The 21,165-nt window shown below is 42.3% G+C and overlaps 1 protein-coding gene across 2 annotated transcripts in view; it reads left to right on the top strand.

Moving 5' to 3' along the window:
- Positions 1 to 21,165, top strand: part of arfgef1 (ADP-ribosylation factor guanine nucleotide-exchange factor 1 (brefeldin A-inhibited)) — a 47,546-nt gene that overhangs the window by 5,244 nt on the left and 21,137 nt on the right. The window contains exons 2-9 of one of the 2 annotated variants that reach the window (XM_019273707.2): positions 11,695 to 11,725; positions 14,071 to 14,227; positions 14,492 to 14,638; positions 15,799 to 15,978; positions 16,434 to 16,487; positions 18,701 to 19,052; positions 19,594 to 19,713; positions 20,727 to 20,974. In XM_019273707.2, the coding sequence (XP_019129252.2) occupies positions 11,695 to 11,725; positions 14,071 to 14,227; positions 14,492 to 14,638; positions 15,799 to 15,978; positions 16,434 to 16,487; positions 18,701 to 19,052; positions 19,594 to 19,713; positions 20,727 to 20,974 (1,289 nt within the window). The remainder of the gene's footprint in view (positions 1 to 11,694; positions 11,726 to 14,070; positions 14,228 to 14,491; positions 14,639 to 15,798; positions 15,979 to 16,433; positions 16,488 to 18,700; positions 19,053 to 19,593; positions 19,714 to 20,726; positions 20,975 to 21,165) is intronic. The other variant, XM_010734069.3, reaches the window with a different exon arrangement.

The raw sequence follows: 21,165 nt of genomic DNA, 5'->3' as shown, positions 1-21,165 counted from the left end.
ATCCATTGATTATTAAGGTTTGAGCAAGTTTTCAGCCCAAGGTGATGTCTTCAAATTGACCGCTTTGTCTGACCAAAAGTACGAAAACCGAAGAAATTTAATGCATTAAAAACAGCGTTACTCACATTTGAGAATCCCGAACCAGCAACAGTTTTATCTTTTTGCTTGATAAAGATGAAAGATTATTCATTATACGGATTAAAATAGGGCAAAAGTTCTTTCCTAGATTGTGAATGTGCTGTGTGTGTTTAAAGATATGTTGAGATAAATTCTTCCACAATCAAGTGTTACATTGCACTGAAGTAATGGGAGAAATGAGACAGGGTGAGGCCCCGTGCCTGGTTTCTGTCTCGTTTCTCCCCTCCAGACTAAATGCAGACACTTAAGCTGCTTGTAACCCCCAAAGGTTGACTGGTATTCAGATAATGAGCGGTGGAGTAGTCAACATGGCATGGCCAGTGCTTGCTCTGAAAGCATAAATAATCCTTTTATCTATACGTAGGAGACGGTTTTGAATCTAGAAGTAACAGTCTGTGTTTTTTTTTTCTAACACTGATACCTCCATACATAATACATTATTCCTCTCCACTGATGCCTCCTTCAGTCTCAGGATAAGTGATAAATTAATTATACTGCATACAGATGAGCCGAATGAAGAGAAACCCTTCCCCTTTTTTTTCCTCCTCCGTTTCTGTGTCGTCTCCTGGTTTTTGTATTTGTTTGTGTTCTCTGTCTTCTGTTGATCTATAATTTGTGTTAATCTAAAGAAAGTCGGTGCCAAGAGTATGATACATCACCATTACTGAGGGAGACGGCGGGAGGAAGACGCAGTTCAAAACAAGGAAGGCCTGTGAGGAAAGAGGCAATGTTACACAGAGGGGAATTAGCGTAATGTTGAACTGAAATTAAAACCCATTTTTCGACAAAATCCAACAACCATACACATGATTAAGCAGTGAGGGGAGCTGACTTTGTTAGCTGCTGCTTTGTCCCCTCTGTGGTTTGGGTATTTGCTATATTATTGTGTGACTCTGTCCACCACTTCATGTCCACCAATTCAAGTCGTATGGTGTGCAGTCGTTACAGAACTACCTGTTGCAGTGATTTTTGACAATCTGGTTGTTTAACATCACATCTGGATCCCAAGTGAGGTGGCTAATGTAATGTTAAAGACAGCCACAATATCATTGTAGTTTATATTGTGAGGAGATTTCAAAAATCATCTTTTCTCACCCCAGTGCTCCATTTTTACTCCGCTTACTCACATTTTAACTGCTGCTAAGCATGCTGCGGCCTGAATGATGGCAGGTCGGCCGAAAAGTGCCAAATCATGTATCAGCAGCGGAGTTATTATAGATGAATTCATTTCAATAACAAAGCCAATAGCTGAGTAATCAAGGCCTTGTGGAGGCCGAGCGCTTAGTGACTTTTTGGCTCGAAAATAAGAACCTTGATTCAGCTATGGGAGTGAGACTATTGATTAGACACAGGCTTATGCAAGTGTGAGTGAGGGGGTTGGTTGGGATACACACACCACAGACATAACGCAGAAATACAGGCACGCACACACGAGCGCACGCGCGATTAGGTAGCCCAGACAACCTCTGACAGTGTTTCCTTCTTCCCCTCCAAATGTAATTACTGCTGTGCAACCTTTCCCTTTCAGCCCCGGACAATAGAAATGTCAGGGGTCTGATTTTTCTCAGGCTCTCCGTGGTGGTCGCAGCTGCACCGTGTTTATCTGTGTTTGGTGGGAGGTGGAGATGGACACCAACACGTAGATTCATCCTCAGATTATCTTAGCGGTGCAAAGCTGCAGTGTAGTCTTTATTATAATGCCTGTGGACATTATCTTATTACAAAACTCTGTTGCTTGATTAATGAATACACCAGAGATGTAATAATGTTCACGGCCTGCATAATGGGGTCAGTGTTAGACTCTGGATTGAGATAAAACTTCATATAACTACATGTTAAAGCTCCAGTTTATGTCCATGTAAGTCCTAAGTCTGTTCTTGTCTCCTCGATTCATTTCTCTTATCTCGTCCCAGCACACACCTTTGTTTTGCTTTACCTGTTTGAACATCCTGCATAGTCAGTGGTCCATATCTGGAGACACACAGTTACCGTGATTACTGCATTTCACTGAGGTGGAAACAATCGGGCACTGGTTCGAATTTTAGCTGATCTGCATGGAGTGGTTAGAGCCAAGCATGGGATTCGTGCCAGATGCAGATGGACTCTTAGCTCTTTGAAATGGAAATGCTACTGCAGGAGTTGTGGGTGTCTGTCTCCTTGCTCAGGTGATGAGTCAGAGAATGACCTCTAACCTCTCCTCTGAGTGTGAGCGTGTGTGTGTGTGTGTGGAGATTGTTGGAAGCCCATTAAGAAGGAGTCTGTGTTATCATATTGCAAATTTGTGACCCAGCCAAAGGGGAGGAAGTGATTAAGATGCATTCAACCTTCTTTCTAATGCGCACAGAGAGAGCGAGAGAGAGCAAAACATGTCACACTACAGTGTTTAAATGACACCAAGCATACAGTTCCCCTCTAGTAACCTTGTAATATGAGCGCCTACATACACACACGCAAACAGCACGCGGACACAAACCACAGCTCGAGGCAGGTTTATATATCCGATTTGTTTTGGAAGCCGGGTCTCGTCCTTGTCCCCGCTCCCTGTCGCCTTTTCTCCTCATTTTGTGTCTGAACCCGTTGTCCCCCTCCTGGCGAGCTGTTTTCTTGCTGCCGGCCTTGTGACGTACTGCAGAGCGTCTCCAGAGAGCTGTCTGTTTATCTCTGTCCCTGCTGCCAGTGTGCAGGCTCTGCTGTGTCTTAATTGATGAAATGTTGGCTCTCTCATGAGATTTTAGGTGTTTGTGCATGCGCATTCAGTGTGCGTGTGTGTGTACTGTATCTCTGTGTATGTTTTTATGGTGATCCTATGTGCGATCGTCTTGCTGGCAGAACGTCTGCTTATTGAATTAGCGTTGATCCAACAGCTTTAGTCAGCAGGAATATTTGCCCAGGTGTGTGCAGCCTCCCGGGCCTGTCATTGCATGGCTCTACCTGCTGTACACACTGTTGGATGCCTACTCTAAATAATGACACCAGTCAGATGAGCCTAGGAGAGTCGAGTAAGTGGATACAGGTACTTTGTCAGACAGATCTGTGCTAGGCGTTGGTAAAAGATATCTTCTCTCATTTTGCAGCATTTCAGTTGATAAAAGGGTCAATCACTGCATTTTTAATTAGATATATATCTGTATTATTACTTTGTTTATTGTAATCCATTGCATTTCAGGTGTAAGATCACATTTTGTACACTAGGAATCCTTTCCTGGCACATAGTTTTGCAGGAGAACTGCAGAGCTGCATGAGGAAATAAATAGCCTGGTGTTTTAAAACGAAGTGTCTGCATTGACAGCGTGCGTCAGCAAGCAGAAACCTTTGGGTTGAAGTAATGGTTACACTGCCTCTATTTACAGTACACGTTTTGCAGATTTACTTTATCTGGGATTAGCTGCTGCTCGTTAAAAACTGCATTCACGTATTTATCCTGTCCAAACTCTTTCGCATCAGATTTACACTGATGCTTCACTTTCCACAGGCAAAAGTTAGACTTTTAACAGAACACTAAAGGAAATGGTAATCCAAGCTATCGTGCATGACTGGTTTGACTGGTTTACAAATATAATGTGGCCCTATGTGTGGACAATGTGCAGCTGTGTCATGGACCTGTATTATTGATGGATGGTCACAGTGAAGTAATGAGGAAAACGTTTGTCTTTAAAGTTTGTGTAATGGAAATTCTGAGATTTCTTTCAAATACATTAAATATGTTGGTAAATAGTTGCTGAAAACATGTGAAAAGACTTTGTACGATAAATTACTGAAATGTGGAGTTAGAGGTTTAAACAGTTTTTCACCAGTTTTCAGTCCAGGATTTTGTGGGCGGTCCTTAAAAGCGTGGCTCGATGACACGTTGAGGCCACCCCTAGCAGAGAGATAGAGATTAATTAATCTCATTCAGTGTTTCAAAGTTAGTCATGTTATTTCCTGAACTCATCTGACACGCTTCAGTCACTTCAAAATGGCTGCTTAACCGCTCCCACATGTGGACGTGGCTTCAGTGGACACGCCCCAGCAGTCCTGGCACTGAGAATACTGCTCATCTTCACCTGATTTTGACACCTAATTTCATAAACTTGTCGATATTTTTAATCATTAAATTTGGCCGGGTGGTTAATAACACTTCATTCTTTGGTCTGACAAACTCAGAACATATATTATTCTTACTTTAGACAAACTTTAAGAAACATTCCCTTCATCATAAAACATGTAACAAGCTGTTTTCAGGTTTATTAGTCTTTGTCTTCCCTGTCTTTGTTGGTACATTGCTGCATATCTTGGCTTGTTAGCGCCACCTGTTGATGAAAACCATTGGCTGTATGTGTATGTGTCCCTTGTATGCATGCACAACATAAATAAAAGGGAGATCCTAGAAAGTCCTGTAAAAACAACTCTCTACTGCTACTAGGTTAATCACTCCACAGGGAGCCTTTAATTGGAGAGCAGTTGTTGTGTTTTATTTGTGTCACAGTGGCACTGAGTGAATTGTAAAAGTGTGTTTTTAATATTCCTTCGAATATTCTTTCTCATGTGATTTGTTCACTTTATTTTACTTTTCTGTCTCTAATGGCACAGGCCCCTCAGATGGACAGCGTCATCACTTATCACATATTTCAGCAGTGAATTCCTTTATAATACTTATAATTACATCCATAATTTTCCAAGATAATTTTATCAGGAAAGATTTTCTGCTCATTATTATTTACTTGCAGCCCAAGTAGCTAATCCCATTACATTTCTGTAATGCACTGTTGCACAAGCACACATTCCTTGAACCCAAACACACTGTGGGAGGGGATAGGACCTGTGATTCCAGTGTTGATGGTTCTGGCGAGTTGTCCTCCCCCATGGCGGACACTCCCGGCAGGGTGCTCTGCTGCTGCTGCTAGCTGAGGAGTGCTTTGTCACGCTACTATCGGCAGGGTGGCGCCCAGGAAGGAGGAGGCTGGAGTTAGCCTGCGAGCAGCTCTTGTCAGTGGTGAGAGACGAGAAGCAGGTTGTTTTGTCATGCTGCCTCCAGAAGCAGTCGGACTTTGACGTGATACACCGCGAAAGCAGACTGTCATTCCACTTGTATGTGTTAACGGCTTCTGCATTTTCTCAAATGCAACATTGTATGTCGTAGTAAACACAGTAAAGTCTCTAGTGTTTATTTATTCAGTGAAGGTTTAATGAATATGTATGTCAGTAACACTGTTTACTTGCAACCAGATGCATAAACTCACATTCGGAGCAAAGGGGTGTAAACTGCAATGCTCCAGGGATTTTGGTAGTAGTTTTTTTGGATTTCTTACTCCTACTCTGCTCGGATTTTTCTATAAATTCTTTGGGGATTTGAACTGTTAACACCGCTACAATCCTGCTTCTCACCTACAGCTTCCCAAATACTTCCCTTGCTGATTCATCATCCTTATCTATTACGGCTGCACATTTGCATCCTAATAGGCTGACTGCACCATTGTGCACTTGATATCTAAGCCATGATCAGCTTTTGCTGTAGCTCAGTCTAAGTGTGATTGAAGGGGGGGGGGATCACCACTGATAAGCCCCTTTTGAAACATGTATTACATAAAGCGCTGCAGAAACCTGTCTCTGCTCACCGTCAAGTTCAGCGACTGAGTGCGATGTCGCCGCTTTTTCAGCCTAGATCAGGCTGTGTGTTTATCCTAGATTCTCATTCACACACTGTCACCTGAAGCTGTGAGGTTGCTGTGCTTCTCTCTCTGTCTCATAACAACAGCTATCCTTCTCGTGGGGGGATTTCAGCAGCTCTCACTTATACTTCACAGTCCTCATACAGTGCAGTGCAGTACTAATCACATGTGCACTGTGTGTGCAAGTTTAACCTTGTAGGTGTTTTCCATTATGCTGACAGGGGTGGCATTCGGTTGTTTTGCGTGAGTTGACTTTGGGGTTGAGGTGCCGAAGCTGTTGTCTCAATGTCGTCATCGTCTCATGCATTTTTCACAGACTGCCTTGTCGTGCAGGTGTCGTATATCAGAGTTTGTTGTACCGAGTGACCTGGGCTATTATGTTTACTTTAATAAGTCTGTCACAAAGGCTGACATGCAGGAATGTTTGTGCAGTCTTGTCTCTAATATGGTTCTATGTGTCATTTTTTTTGTAATGGCTGGCTGCATTGACACGATCTTTTACGTGTGCCATGGTATGGACTGGGGGCAGGGTTGTAGAGCTGAATGTATCAGGAAGTGTTTTATTTCCCCATCAGAAGGACAAAGGTTGTTGATAATTTACACACTACAATATCAATATCTGTTTCATACTCTTGCTAGCTCACAGAAGTCTCTCTCTGGCCACACTCGCCTTTATCCAGGCTTGGAGACTGCAGTCACTCCAGAGCAGTGGAGAAATGATTAGCCAGCTTTTGACTGACCTTCTCCCAAGCTTAGAGGCAGCTTTAGGGGGCCCTGGAATAGATGACTGCCTCGGGGTATATAAGATTCTGTCCAAACTGAAACTAGAGTAAAAGGCTTACACTTGGAGTATCTTGACTGACTTTCGGTCAGGGCTGGCCTTTATGGTCACTGCTGCTCAAGTATTAGCAGCGGTAGCCCCGTGTAATAACTCACCAGAGGAAAAAAAGGAGATTTTTACATGTATCTGACCCACTTGTCTCTAGATGATGAAGTAAAAGTTAAATGTAGGCTGAGCGGGAATGTGATGTGCTGACATTAATGCTCATTTAATGTCTTACTGTCATCTACTGTAAGGATCTGGGTCAAAGTCAGGGTAAGAGACAGAAAAAGTAGCTTGAAGATGAGGGGAAACGGTTGAGGTGATTCAGGGTTTAGCGGACTGCTCTCATATATTATGGAGCTCTTGAAGGCTTTATGTTGGGGTCTGGTCAGGGCTATAGCTCGCATGAGAGCAGGATGGCTCTCTCTAATGTATCTGGTCAGTAAAATGGGTGTCTTATGTATGCCACAACCCCACTGGGGTTTGGTAAAAGCAGTGTTTCAACCTCAGGGGAGATTGCTGAGGGTCAGTAATCCTATTTTCATCTTCCGAAGCATCAGCACAGCGACGACGCGGATGTTACAGCAAAATCGAGCCTGTAATTCAGTGTTACATGTTATGATTTTTTAAAAATTATAGCAATCCTCTAACAGCGCATTTCCTGTGCAAATCAATGAGTTATTTTGAGCCAGATTAGACTTCTCAGAAAGAAGCTTTTAAGATATAATCAAGGATGTGTGGAGACGTCATTTGTAGGTGTCTCAAGTTTCAGTTTCACAAGTTGATTCACAAAAAGTAGAGTCTTGTTCTTGTGGACTCATTAGATCGAAAAGTGGTGAGCCATTCGGTTTCATCTATCATCATTACCGTGGTCTTGTGTGAAACTAGCGTGTACGAGGTTTTAACAACTGCCGCCGTTGTTGGTTCTCCTTTGATTAGCTGAGGGCGGGCCCTCGGACAAACAGAACACAGCATCTTCAAGGTCAGCAGTATTTAGTATGGCTGCTGCAGAGCTGAGTGAGGTTGGGCAAATAAGTGACAAAAAGCTGCCATGTCTGGGCTCAGGTCATATTCTAAGCTTGTATTCAGATATTTAATGTGTACAAGATGCTCTTCTGGCTTTGGTTTTATTCAAGTTGTCAACTAAATTATAGCTACTTTTGATCTTCCTGTGAATTATTCTTGTGCCCCTGTACTTATGAATTTTTTGGGACTTTTTGGGATGATTAGTCATTTTGTGATGACTAATTCACGTTTACTGGGTTCACTTAGTGCAACATTTGTTACAGTTTTATCATGGCTAATTTGGTTTTAAAAAAAAAAGGTGTTCATGAATAAATAATTGTTGTAGGCTTGGTGTCTGGTGTTTGGTGTTTTCCTCTCCCGGCATATGTCTGCACTCTGTTAACTGTGTGTGTTTGTTTTGAAACCGGTAGCCGCCAGATCAGTCGTGATTCCACAGCTTTAATTTTCGGCTCGCGCCTGCCCATTCCCGAGAGTATCCAGCGCTTGTATATCTCTTCTTTCTCATCACCAACACCACCTCCCACCGTTGCCATGGTTTCACTGTTCAAATCCTGGGGTGACAATTCCTCATCAACACAGTCCTGACACACCGAGCTAATTAATCCGACTGTTACTTACACGGTCAATGTAACAACTCCCATCAGCCTGTGTGCCCACCTGTCTGTCTGTCTCTTTGTTTGACTTGTGCATGTATTTGCATAAATCTGACAACCCTGTGCTTCATAAATCAAATGTCATGGGGCTAATATTAAAAGTGGAATAGCCTGGGCCAGCAAGTTTGTAATTTCACCTCAAGAGTCCTGCTGTAACTTTTATATTATAGACTGCAGAGCAGCAGATGTACACAGAGGCTAAGAAGAGCTGGAGGCAGAGACCGCCTGCAGTACAGTGTGATATTGGACTACTTTTGAGTCCAGCTCTGTGATGTTTGGTTTGTCTAGCACTCTAGCTAAAGTGAAAGGGGAGCTGGGAGAGATCGGGTTATACTTCACTTTAGTGGAAAAACACAAACAAACAAAACTCTGGAGCTGATTGGTTTTTAAGAATCTCAGAGTTTGGGACGGGATACACGGAGCAAGAGGATTATACGGATGAATACTCATATCAGCATCATAATCCAGTATTTATATAGTGACAATTAATGTATCAGTCGATCAACAGAAAATGAATCAAAAACAATTCTGATAACTCATCCTTCATTAAGCGAAAATGCAAAACATTTGCTGGTTCCAGCATCCGAAATATGACATTTTGCAACTATCCTTTGTTTTGTATCTTTGTGGCCGTGGCTCAGGAGGTAGAGTGGGTCCACTAATCAGACGATCAGCAGTTTGATCCCCAGCTCCTCCAGTCTGCATGTCGAAGTGTCCTTGGGCAAGATACTGAAGCCAAATTGCTCCCGAAGGCCTCGTCATCGATGTGTGAATGCGTATGAATGGTTATCTCTTAAAACCGATGAGCAGCTGGCACCTTGCATGCCGGCTAATGCCATAAGTTTATGAGTGTATGTGTGAATGGGTGAACGTGATATGTGGTGTGAAAGCGCTTTGAATGGTTGGAAGACCAGAAAGGTGCTAAATAAGTGGTGGTCAGACAAAATAAACAATTTGAAGATAAATTAATCACAAACAAGATATTTTTTTTCCAGCCGTAGTGATAAAACAACTGACTTTAAATTCAGGTCATATGCTATAACACATGCATGGTCAGGACAAAAAGTAGCCGTAAAAGTAGTTAAAAGGCACCAACACCTCTCGCTTAGGAACCAAAACTTATTCATACAATTCTGAGGTTTTATCTGCAGTGAGACAGTTGCGACGGTATGCTCAAAAGTACTAAAAACAAATACGGTATAATGAGAGATGTTCCAAAAATGTTCCCTACAATAAAAAGCAAAAGGGCAGCGTTAATATGAGAACGTTGTCAGCGTTATAACGCGTCCATTAGCAGTGCCTGGGATCTTCGCAGCATATCCACATCTGCATCTCTCCATCTGTCTCTTTATCTCTCTGCTGTGTGTTTTTCTTTGTTCCTGTTAAATCTCATGCTTCATACACACTGACTGCATCAGTCTGTCTCCGAGCCCAAAGTTAGATTGATGAACGCTGTAACCTCCATCTTACTGCGGCAGCTAAAGTGCATCTCAGGTCAAGCATCCATTTATCCATCGCATATCAAATTCAGTGCAAACTGTCACAAAAATGTTGGAATATCTGCTTCAGAAATATCATTATATTTCCAAACAGGTTTCACATTATTGTAATTAAATTATTAGTCAATTTTAAGTAAAAATTGCTTTCTTTAATACTGTTGAGTTTTGGCCTGTTTGGCATTTTATAGCCAAACAATTACTCAATTAATGAACACAATAAACTTAAAATACGAATCAATAATTCAAATAATGGTCTGTTGGTACTTGATTAATCATTTATCAAGAAACATACGCAGCTTGCACCTTCTAAAATATATATATATACGAATGGACAAATCTTAATATATTTGTATTATTAGTGGGATAAAACAAGCAATTGAATCATATCATCTTGGTCTCAGTGACACTTTATAGATGAAATAATTCATAAAAAAACAAAAAAAAAACAGACTTATGGATAATAAAAAAAATATCATTAGTCACATTCCTAATCTGTCTGTAGACAGTGAAGGCTTCAGTCACTCTGTACCTGATCCACCAACTCTCTTTGACTTGTTGCCCAGTGCAGCACAGCCATCACAACAGTCTCAGGTTACTACACACACACACACACACACACACACACACACACACACACACACACACACACACACACATTACAGCACGCAACTGTAATATAGCCAAGACCTGGGTCAAGGGATCCACAAACCCTGCTCAGTCTCAGAATAATAGAGTAGAAAATGATGACAAGGTGCTGATAGCACTTGGATTTGGGTCCACAGATACTCACACGAGTCGTGCAGGCCAATATGTGACTGCATGTATGCAGTCACATGTATAAATCAGCATCAACGCCCCAAAATCAAAAGTGATGTTTGGCTTTGCTTCTACCACTTGTGACTTTTCCCCCTCCTGTCCCTCATGGGTAATACAGTAAAACATGGTTGAAATCAGCTTTTATTTAATTCCACGGAGTGTTAAGTGTTAAATATTCTCTCCGAGTGGATTTCTTTGAAAGGACTGTTAGCCTTCTAGCAGGGAAATAATTGGTCATTGCGTTACTGGGATTTTTCCCAACCATCGCAGGCTGGTGAGGACTTTGCCGATTGCCTCTGTGTTTTTAAAAGCTTCCTCATTGAAGCCCCCCTTTTTAATGTCTAGTACCAATTGGCCTCTCTTTCGCTCGCTCTATTTCTGTCTCTTTCTCTCTCATCCCTCACTCTGTGTGTCTGTCTTTTTTTTTTTTTTCCTGCTCTTCCGTGCCAGTGCTCAGCAAGTTCATACAACTGCTTTCATGCCTGGAGATCTGTGAAATAAACACAAATGTTGGCCTGGCTCATGGACGCGGCACAGAGTGAATAATGATTACATTTCTGGGGCTGAGCTGCAGCTGAGGCAATACATTAACCAGGCTCCTTTCTGCTTGGTGGTGGGACGTCAACAAGCCTGTCGCCATGACGGTTTAGGGGGGGAAAAAAGAAACGCAGCGCACCGATTTTTCTGCGTGAATACATTTAGCGCACATATTTTTTCCGCATTGCATTTTGCTTCTTTTTTTTTTTTTTTTTTTTGACATTGTCAGATATGTGCAGTTAAATGTCAGTGTCAGCGCAGCACAGTTTGCAGCCTAAATCTCTGGGAGGAAAATTGATGGCTGCACACACACAGGCACTGAAAAACATCGTCTGATTTGAGGTGCAAACACTTAAGCTGTGCTTTCAGGAGTTTTCTAAAAAGCCTCTCCCCTTCATAGACAAGTCACATCATCTGTTTTGACAGGCCCGATATGTGCTCTACTCCCCACAGTATCATTAACTAGAGTTAAATATGGCAAAAAAATGTTATACTCCAAGGCTCCATACTTGACTAATTTAACATCTCTTCCCTTCTTCTTCTTTCTATTTCAGAGGAAATCAAAGAGGAATCAGAAAAACTAAGGTAAGTGATTGATTAATTACAAAACACAATAATGCACTGAGGGTCATTTAATGGGTTTTGTCTCTGTCTGCCTGCTCGGGCACTGTAAAATTCATGGCTCAACTGCAACACTCTCTGTTGCTTTCTCCTGTGTTCAGTGTGTGTGTGTGTGTGTGTGTGTGTACGGTGTGTTCGTGTATGGGCTGCCAGCTTACGTGTGCTTTGGAATGAAACGTAGCATGAAGTGCCACTTCTCCTCTTCCCCGTCTTCTCCATCTTTTCTTCCTCCTGCCGTTTCATTTTTATTTCCCTCTCCCCGTTTTTATGCATTTCCATGCTACATATTCACTGCCCATTATTTCTCTCCAGCTTTTTCCATCCTCTTCAAATTAGCATTTACCAGTAACCATTCAAATTTTTTCCCCCCTTAAGGTTAAGACTTCTAGATCAAAGATAGATACTTGTGCAGCCACACCCATGTGTATAAAGTGTCACAAAAAAATGTTGCTGCATTTGAATTCATCTCAGGTCCTTTAACTAACTCTCACCTCTTATTCATGTCATATAAATGCAATAGTCTCACAGGAATACAAATATATATATAATTTTGTGAGCCTGCAGTCCTTTTTACATTGCTTCCCTTTGTGCATTCATACTGCAGTGTCGTTTGATGAGACCAGATTTAACAACAGTACTGGTGTATGACAGAATATTCATTTTATACCACTATATAAATATGCATCGTGATTTAACAGGTTTTTAGTTGAGTGAATTGTTTATACCATAGATAAAACAATAAAATGGTGCAACTGCTGTTTCCAAGGTCAAGGATGAACTTTCAAGTGTGACATTTAAGATGCGTGTCAGTATTTCTATAACCAGATATTGACATTTAATCATACATGACAGTATTGATATTACATCGATTTACTGCCGTGCAGAGCCACCTTCCCATGTGCTGCTAGCTTCATATAAAGGAGCCCGCGATAGCAGGGAGTCGTAGATGCAGACCCCTCTTGTCTGACTGAAAGCCAGTTAATGGCCATATTATATTTTATAAGCAGGCTAAGTCTGACGTTGGGCTGATTATACAGGAGAGGACAGGCCAGCTGATATTAAGCTGGGAGTGCAAGAATAAGCCAGAGGAGAAGAGCTCCCTGGAGACACACAGCACAATAGCTGAGAGGGATGGAGGCTGGGTCGAAACCATACAGATGAGCCGACGGAGTGGATGCTCTGTTTGCTGAATCACGGTCGAAAAAAAATGGTCCAAAATGTTTCAATAATGATGAGAAGGCTGTTAAAGAAAGAACATTTTTTATGTTTTTATATTTGTACTGTCTTTCTAATTCCTCTTTAATTCATGCTACTCGCTCACTTTGCCTGTTTCCTCTTTTGTTTTCAGATATCTCTTTGTTCCTCTTAACTCTTCCTCCGTTCTACTGTTTTTCCTCTCTGATCTCTTGATCTCTCTAATTCTTCTTTAATTCGCACTGCTCGCCGCAGTCTTTTCTCTTCTGTTTCCAAATAGCTCCCTTTAAAACATTTTTATCTCCCTTCCTTTACAAAGCACTTCGACCTTCCACTCTTTGTCTGTTCCTCTCTTGATTGTGCCCTGTTATACCCATTGAGGTCGTTCCTCTAAAAAGAGCTGGAGTCATCCTTTTGCATTGCCAAGACATAAACAATGCAACCCCTCCGTCTCTCCCTCCCTCTGTCCGTCTCCTTCCATGCCTCCCTCCCTTTCTCTGTTATTCCAGCAGTTGCAGTCTGGGTGTGGTGGTTGTGCTCGTGGATGCTGTAGCCACATGGCTGCTGAAAGCAATGATCCATATTTTATGTCCACGTCTCTGCTCTTTACAAAAAAGAATCAGAAACAAATAATAGCTGTATAATTTGATTTAAGATTTAGTCAGAGGCTTGGGGATGCTTTGTCAGCATGAAGACGTGGCAAAGTCTGAGGCTGAATAACAAACCTCAGGGATTAGTGCCCCTCCCGAGAGAGAGATCAAGTGAAAAATTTGAAGCAGTCAGGCACTACATTAAACTCGGTGTAATAAAGATTTTGTTACTCTGCATTTTCCCTGAGGAAGAGGATGCAGGGCAAGATGTTTTTAGATTTAGCATGTTTAATGTCGTGTTACAACTGCGGAAGAGAAGACGTTGTTCTTTGCGCTCACTTTTTTTTCACGCACTGTTAGTCATGCCTAAATGTCCAGGGGAGTGTGAGTGCGTGTCAGGCTGATTTTTGAACCCTGCTTCTTTTCTAGTGACTCTGCTTGACAGACTGAACCATGTGATCGCTGTGTTTATTTCATGCTCTCTCTATCTCTCTCTTTCTTTTGTTCCGTGTTGTTCCTCCCTAGTCCGCCCAGTGGAGACGGCAAATCGGGCTCCAGCACTTTACCGCCAATCAAATCAAAGACCAACTTCATTGAAGCCGACAAGTACTTCTTGCCGTTTGAGCTAGCATGTCAGTCCAAATGTCCTCGCATCGTCATCACCTCGCTCGACTGTTTACAGGTCAGTGGCAGGACAAGTCAGACTACAGACACTCAAATGTTTGCACGAGTGTTTCTGTATGGCTATTGTGGGTTCTTTATTTGTTCTTACACCAACTTCAGCCAGAGACAACTTAAAAATAAACATTCAAGTATCCACACTAAGGTCATTTTGCAGAAAATGTCATGACAATAAAGGCTAACATGTCATGTTCTTAAGCATCACAAGTTGTTTTTGTATGTGTGTGTGTGTGCCTGCGTGTTTGCATATGTATGCATCTTGTAGAAGCTGATAGCGTACGGCCACCTGACGGGCAGTGCCCCGGACAGCACGGCCCCGGGCAAGAAGCTCATCGACAGGATCATCGAGACCATCTGCGCTTGTTTCCAAGGGCCGCAGACTGACGAGGGTGTGCAACTACAGATTATTAAGGTGTGCTGCCGTCTTTTTGTCTTCTGAAACGTCGCAGTGTATTACACAGATACACGCATTAATGCCTTAATTCACCATCAGAATTATGATGATTTCTGTCTCTCTGTATCTCTTTGATATGCAGTTCGGTTAACTGATAGCCAATTAAATTAATTGGCAACACTATATGTAGCTGCGGTCCAGAGTTTTAGTTTATGAGTCAATATGTCATTTGAAAAGTCTCATTTAGCTGTAGTTCAGTGTGTAATCGTGTAATAAATGTGATAATTTACAGGGAGACGAGCCTTAACTAAGTGATTAAAGCGTGAAGCGGAGAGTGCAGCGCTCAGTAGACATTTTTCCCATCTTCCACACCAAGTAAACAGTGTAATTATATTTGTTGTACTTGTAGCATTCGTGACCTTTCTAAAGGTCACTGACTAAAGTGTGCCCTCCAATGATCTGGCCTGATTAGACAGTAGTGTCCAAGTAATTAAAAACAAATTCCTGCTTTTCTTACATAATCATCCTGTTTTTTTGTTTTTTTTTAACTTTTGTTTAACCAAGAAAAAATCCCATTGAGATTAAAAATCTCTTTTCAAGGGAGTCCTGGCCAAGACAGGCAGCACCACAAACTGAGAACAAGTCAAATTAAAACGGATACAAGACACACAGACAATACTACGAAACATAATAAAAATCTGAAAAATAATAAAAGTGCAATACAAGCCATGAATTCAACATCATCAGTTGAAACAACGACACCCCATTGATTCAGTCTCTAGGTCTTTTAATATGGATTTAAAAGCATTCAAAGAAATCAGATCTTTGAGGTGTTGTACTGTAGGCAAAATATACTCTCATCTGTTCTATAACTTGGAGGTGTGACCAGGTCCTGAGCAGGTCAGCTACCAGCGAGACTTGGCAAAAGATTCAGGCCCCTTTTTAACACTGGCGTGTAAAATTTCCAGAGCACGTAAGTGTGACTGTCTCTTTTAGAGACGTTATGAGGTTTCATCTTCAAAATATACACCATGGCCCATCTGAAGAAAGGAAATCTGTCATAATAAAGCAGTATTCAAAGTATTATAAACAAACGATCAACGGCAGTATCAGTATCAGCCACTTCGCCACCACCCGTCTTCCCCTCTCTCACTCACTCTCTTTCCTCTTTCTTCCAGGCTCTGTTGACAGCGGTGACCTCCCAGCACATAGAGATCCACGAGGGCACCGTGCTGCAGGCCGTCCGCACGTGTTACAACATCTACCTGGCCAGCAAGAACCTCATCAACCAGACCACAGCCAAGGCCACGCTCACACAGATGCTCAACGTCATCTTTGCACGCATGGAGAATCAAGCAGTATGTCCAACCGTCTGGAAACACCTCACTTATAACACTCAGTGCTATTTATGTAGACAGATGCACAAAAGTGAGAGATAGGGCAACTCCCGCCTCGAGCCTTTTCTTTAATCAAACAAACTACAACTTTTAGACTCAAAAATATGCGAGGTTGCAGTTTAAGAAACGCTGCAACAAATTAGCGATATTCAAAACTGTTTTGGCATGGAGTCAGATTGGATTGTAATATAATGAAAGACATTATATTCTGTGGTGAAAGCTTTCTGCTTAATGGTTTACTCAAACCACCTATTCCTAATTGAATTGAAGTCTACTGTTTGCTTTGTGTCCAGAGGGACATTTTTAGGTGTTGCCTTTTCAAAAAAAAAAGCTTGCTCTAATGTCATCTTTTTCTTTTTGAATGACACTTTTCCCCCCTCCTCACCTGCCTCCCTCCCTTCCTTTTGGACACATAGCTTACAAATCACAAGCTATCTTGGTCTCTGGCCTCCAGAAAGCGTGACCGCCAGGTAAAGCGTGCAGGACTGCCGTGACTTGCCTGATCAGAACTCTTTAAACTCTTCTCTGTGTTATCTGTGTTTGCGCATTAAGCTTTATCGTCATCCATTCATGCACTCATCCCGTTCTCTTCCTTTGCTCCTACACTGCACAGGAGCAGGTATGCTGTGTACCTTTTTTTTTCCACCATATGCTTGCCGTGGCTTCTGTTGACTTGCCTAAAAAATCATCTTGCTTTTTCTGCACCGATTTACATTTGAGTTGTACATTCACACCCGGGTGTGGTAAATGTTTTATCGCAGGTCAGCTGCGCCTGTCTCATTCCTGACAGCTTTTCTTGTTATGTTTGTCTCTCCAAAGGCCTAATATAGTTCTTTTAGAACAATGAGCGACTGGTATTGAGTCAGACCCAGACGGAGAAACATAAAGAAGCAGTCAGGGGTAGAGAGATAGAGACACAAGGCAGACTTTGAGGCAGAGGCCTATTGTTGTGTTGTCACTGCCTGCATAGTGTTGCGCTACTGCACAGGGAGATCCACTTTCTGTGTTTGTGTGTAGATGCATCCTCCTGACTGCAGCTTAGCACAGTGTGATCACATACACACATATACTCTGTGTTTGTCTGGCTCACTCTCACAAGGACTGAGCCTTGACTATCTGACTGAGGTGGCATTTAAATAATGAGCTTAGTTTGTTTGTGCTGCCTCCTTGCCTGTCCCCTCCAGCCGAGGTGCGTCATCTGGCCGTGTTACTGTTGCTCATATTCAATACTAATTGTTTCATTCAGAATGCCGTGTCACTGAATTTAGTTTGCTTACATTTAAACGTGGCAACAGCAGCAGGCTCATTTAATTAGATCCGAACAGTGTCTGGAAGCGTGGTTTTAAAAAACAAGACATAATGGGATTAATAAGTTTGTGTGTGTAGAAGTAGATGTGAAAGGCTTGTGAGACGTTCTACGAAGGAACAGCATGAAACAGATTGTATAATTGTGACTCGTGGCTAGAGTGGGTGATGACTGCTTCACTGAAACAAAAACACATTTGCCACCAGTGTCCCTGCACTTGTCAGATTAATGCTGTTAATTACACTTATCAATTAAAAAAAATCTCGTCTGCTGTAGATAGAAGGATCTCCATCCATCACCAGTGTTTTGTAAATGTGTCGCATTGTTTATATTTCCATCTGTAAGTCACGTTCCTCTTTATTCACCGTGCCTTTTCTCTTTAAGTCACTCCTCAAGTCAAGTCTATAATTTGTTTTGTTTTTAACATTTACGCCCGACAAATCTACAAATGCACTTTGGATTGAAAATGCACCATGGGCTGTTGTTAATTTAGCTTGGCTGAGAGAACCTCCACTGCTTGTAATTGTGTGCCCTCTTTTCTGGAACTTGTATTGGTGTCTGCTATGAAAAAGTGTGTAACTGTGCATTTAAGTACTTTTTCTTTCCTCCTCCTCCAAGATCAACAGAGATCAGCGGTAGTAGTTTTTCCTCTGCTCAAAGCCAAACTTTACCACTGCCATGAAGCAATCTATTATCTGCAATAGCACGATATCCACTAACATCACATAATCTTTAAACCACAAACCGTGTGCAAATGTCTCGTGACCCACTTTTTGCTCATGACCTACCAAACTAAAGCACAGCAACACTTTCCAAGTACTCCGTATCAGGAGCAGTGGTAGCTTATGTCAGCCGTGACGCATCAGCCAGGACACACGGCTGTATGAGCCATTTTCCATCAGAAACACCTTCTGCCACCAACGGACTAAAATAGACACAAGCCAGCATGAATCGATTCCACAAAGTTTGTCTCATCGCTGTTTTAGTAGCATGTCCTACTTCTCAGTGAGTGCGTCTTCATATACATTTCCATAAGAGTACACATCTAATGTATGCTGACACTCTTTAGATGTTACAATGAAAGAACCCCTTGCTCTCTGCTTTGACATCTGGAAGCATTGTGGCTCTGCTTCAGGTTTAGTGAGCCCTCAGAGAATCTAGACAGGTTGTACAAACTTGTAATTGCTGTTATGAGTTTGTTTACATAGTCTTAACCTGTGTCTTTCTGTGTGTGCGTATGTGTGTGTTGCATGTGCCCGTTCTTTGAATGCTTTTCCTGTTTTTTGTGTGTATGGTCTGTGTATTTTTTTTTTTTGTTTTTTTTGTTTTTTTTATTTCTTGTACGTGTGTGTGTGTGTGACCTCCACCCCCTCACAGCTGCAGGAAGCAAAGCAGCTGGAGAGAGATCGTCACCGGCAGCATTCCCCGGTAACGCAGCACACTGAGCCAGATTCTCCCCAGACTCCCATTCACCCGCCGGCCAAGGATCCAGCCTTGGAGGCCAATGGGCCCGTCACTCCTACAACTCCCAGCATCACCATCCCATCCACCCCGTCCACCCCTTCGACACCCGCCCTGGAGGGAAGCAGCAGATCTGTGTCTGGGGAGCAGGAGGAGCAGGGAGAACAGGGGCCCGTCTACGAGAGCCCAGATCCAGAGAATGGTTCTGATTTCTGCGGGACTGAAAATGAACAGACTGAGGCTGATCAAGCCACTGCAGCAGCACAGAGTAAGCCCGCTGGATTTTATATTGACCCCTTTATGCAATTTTGAATTGACCCTCCACATATTATAGTGTCTTCTGCCTCAATATCCTGTACACATTCCATACACGTTTGATAAACAGCCACAGAAATGTTTAAGATCTTATTTATGAAGATATTTTAAACATCTCTTTAGCTGTGTACATCCTAGTCTGGTGTGTTTGCTAACAACAACGCGTAGAATTACAATAAACCCCCCGAATAAGCTCGATAAAAGCCTCCCTCTTGACATTTTGTGCAATTTCATTCAAAGGAAAGAAAGAAGCCAGAACCAGTGTTTACTGTTACAAACATTTGATACCACATTCACACTACAATGGCTCATTCACTGATGAAGAATATGAAGCAGGATTAAAAAATAGCCTGTCAATCACATTGTAACTGAATGCATGCTCCCAGAGAAAGCTCTGTGCTTACAGCAGAACGGATGTGATTTCCCGCTGAGTGCTTTAGTCAATAAAGAAGGGTTTTTTTCTTCAACTGTGTGTGTATGTGTGTGTTGTTTAGATGCAGCAGCCCAGCAACATCCAGGTGAGGAAGAGGATGCACAGACCCCAAACTACGAGGAGAAAGCCCAGGAAATCGTCCAGAGTATTCTGCAGGAGGTGGTTAACACTGTTGCAGGAGGTGAGATGTGTTTCATTTGGAGAACGCAAACTAAATATAAATATATATGAAGATATTCATACACACAAAAGAAAGGATTACTTCCTAAGTATCAAGTGAGTGTGTTTGTTGTGGTGCATTAGCAGTTCAACGTATAGCTGCCCCTCTGCTATTTGTTTAGTACTTTATTTTGTTCACCCTCTGTTGTAGTGTTTGCTGTCTTTGACAGTTCTAGTTCTGTAAACTATGGCTTATTTGAATATTTACTTCCCCACCGACTGCAAAACTGACCCTTATCAATCATGAATCAGCCACATGCATAATTTCCTCCTCCTATTATTTGCTCTCTCCTTTCTTAAATACATATGGAAAAGGAGAGAGGCACACTTCACTAATTATACAACCTGCACCTCAGCAAACAAGTGAACTGGGCTTCCAGGCTGTCTTTTGTTTAACAAGTAACATGCACCTGTCCGGGTACAAAATGTGTCTTAAAGGACACGCAGAAGTCTGAAAACCCAGCCTTCTCGGAAGCTATGGTATAATTTTGGGTCAGGTCAAGCCGCCTGAAGTTCTTTTCTATGCTGAAAGAAAGAAGGCAACGCACTCTTAGCTCTGTCTTTGTGTGCAAAAGTTTTTTGTTTTTTTTCTATGGTTGGGGGGAAAAAAAGACTTGAATCTTCAATCATCTTACTACACAGAAAAAAAACTAGTGCTTCCTTTTACAAATGCACTTTTACCCTTGAGCAGCAATTTGACAAACAGGCTTTAGTGGTTGAGAGGATCTTGTGCAGAAATGCGCTTTAGTATTCTTTCTTAACCCGACTTCTCTTATATACTGCTGAACATGCTGTTGTAGTGCCACTGTCATTTTCTCTCTTTGTACTTGACCAAAATGTCACATCAAATTACAGATTGCAGTCTGACAGTTTTAATGTCAGGCGATGTAGCCCTGGTAGAGGATGTTTCAAAGTACTTAACTATCTTCAGACTAGAAATAAATTCAACTCCTCTCTGCTCCATCTTTACCACAGGGCACTGCTTGGACCCCACAAACCTTTGCTCTGACACCAAAGAGCCTGGTGGTGAGGGTGAGCCGGCAGAGTTGGAGCCAGCTGAGGCGGTGACAGAGGGCACCCAGAGCTCCCTGGAGGACGAGGGCACCTTGGGTAGTGACAGCGAGCATGTCCATGCCAACGGCATCCCCGGCACACCTATTTCTGCCAGCTTCACCCCCTCGCTGCCTGATGACAGACTGTCTGTCTCGTCCAATGACACTCAGGTGAAGGACGGACCAGGGCTGTGTAAAACAAAACATGCTGCTAAAGATTTATAGCGCTTTACATGTTTGTTAAAGTCAGTGTTTGATATTTATGTGTTATCATAACATTTTGGCCCGGGAGAATCGCAGTACTGGGTGAGAGTCCAAGGAAAATTAACTAGTTGATTTAATCGGAAGACATCTTGAAAAAC

The sequence above is a fragment of the Larimichthys crocea genome, chromosome XXIII (assembly GCF_000972845.2).
Source record: "Larimichthys crocea isolate SSNF chromosome XXIII, L_crocea_2.0, whole genome shotgun sequence".
In the NCBI taxonomy this organism is placed as follows: Eukaryota; Metazoa; Chordata; class Actinopteri; family Sciaenidae; genus Larimichthys; species Larimichthys crocea.
This window is presented reverse-complemented; position numbering and strand designations above follow the sequence as displayed.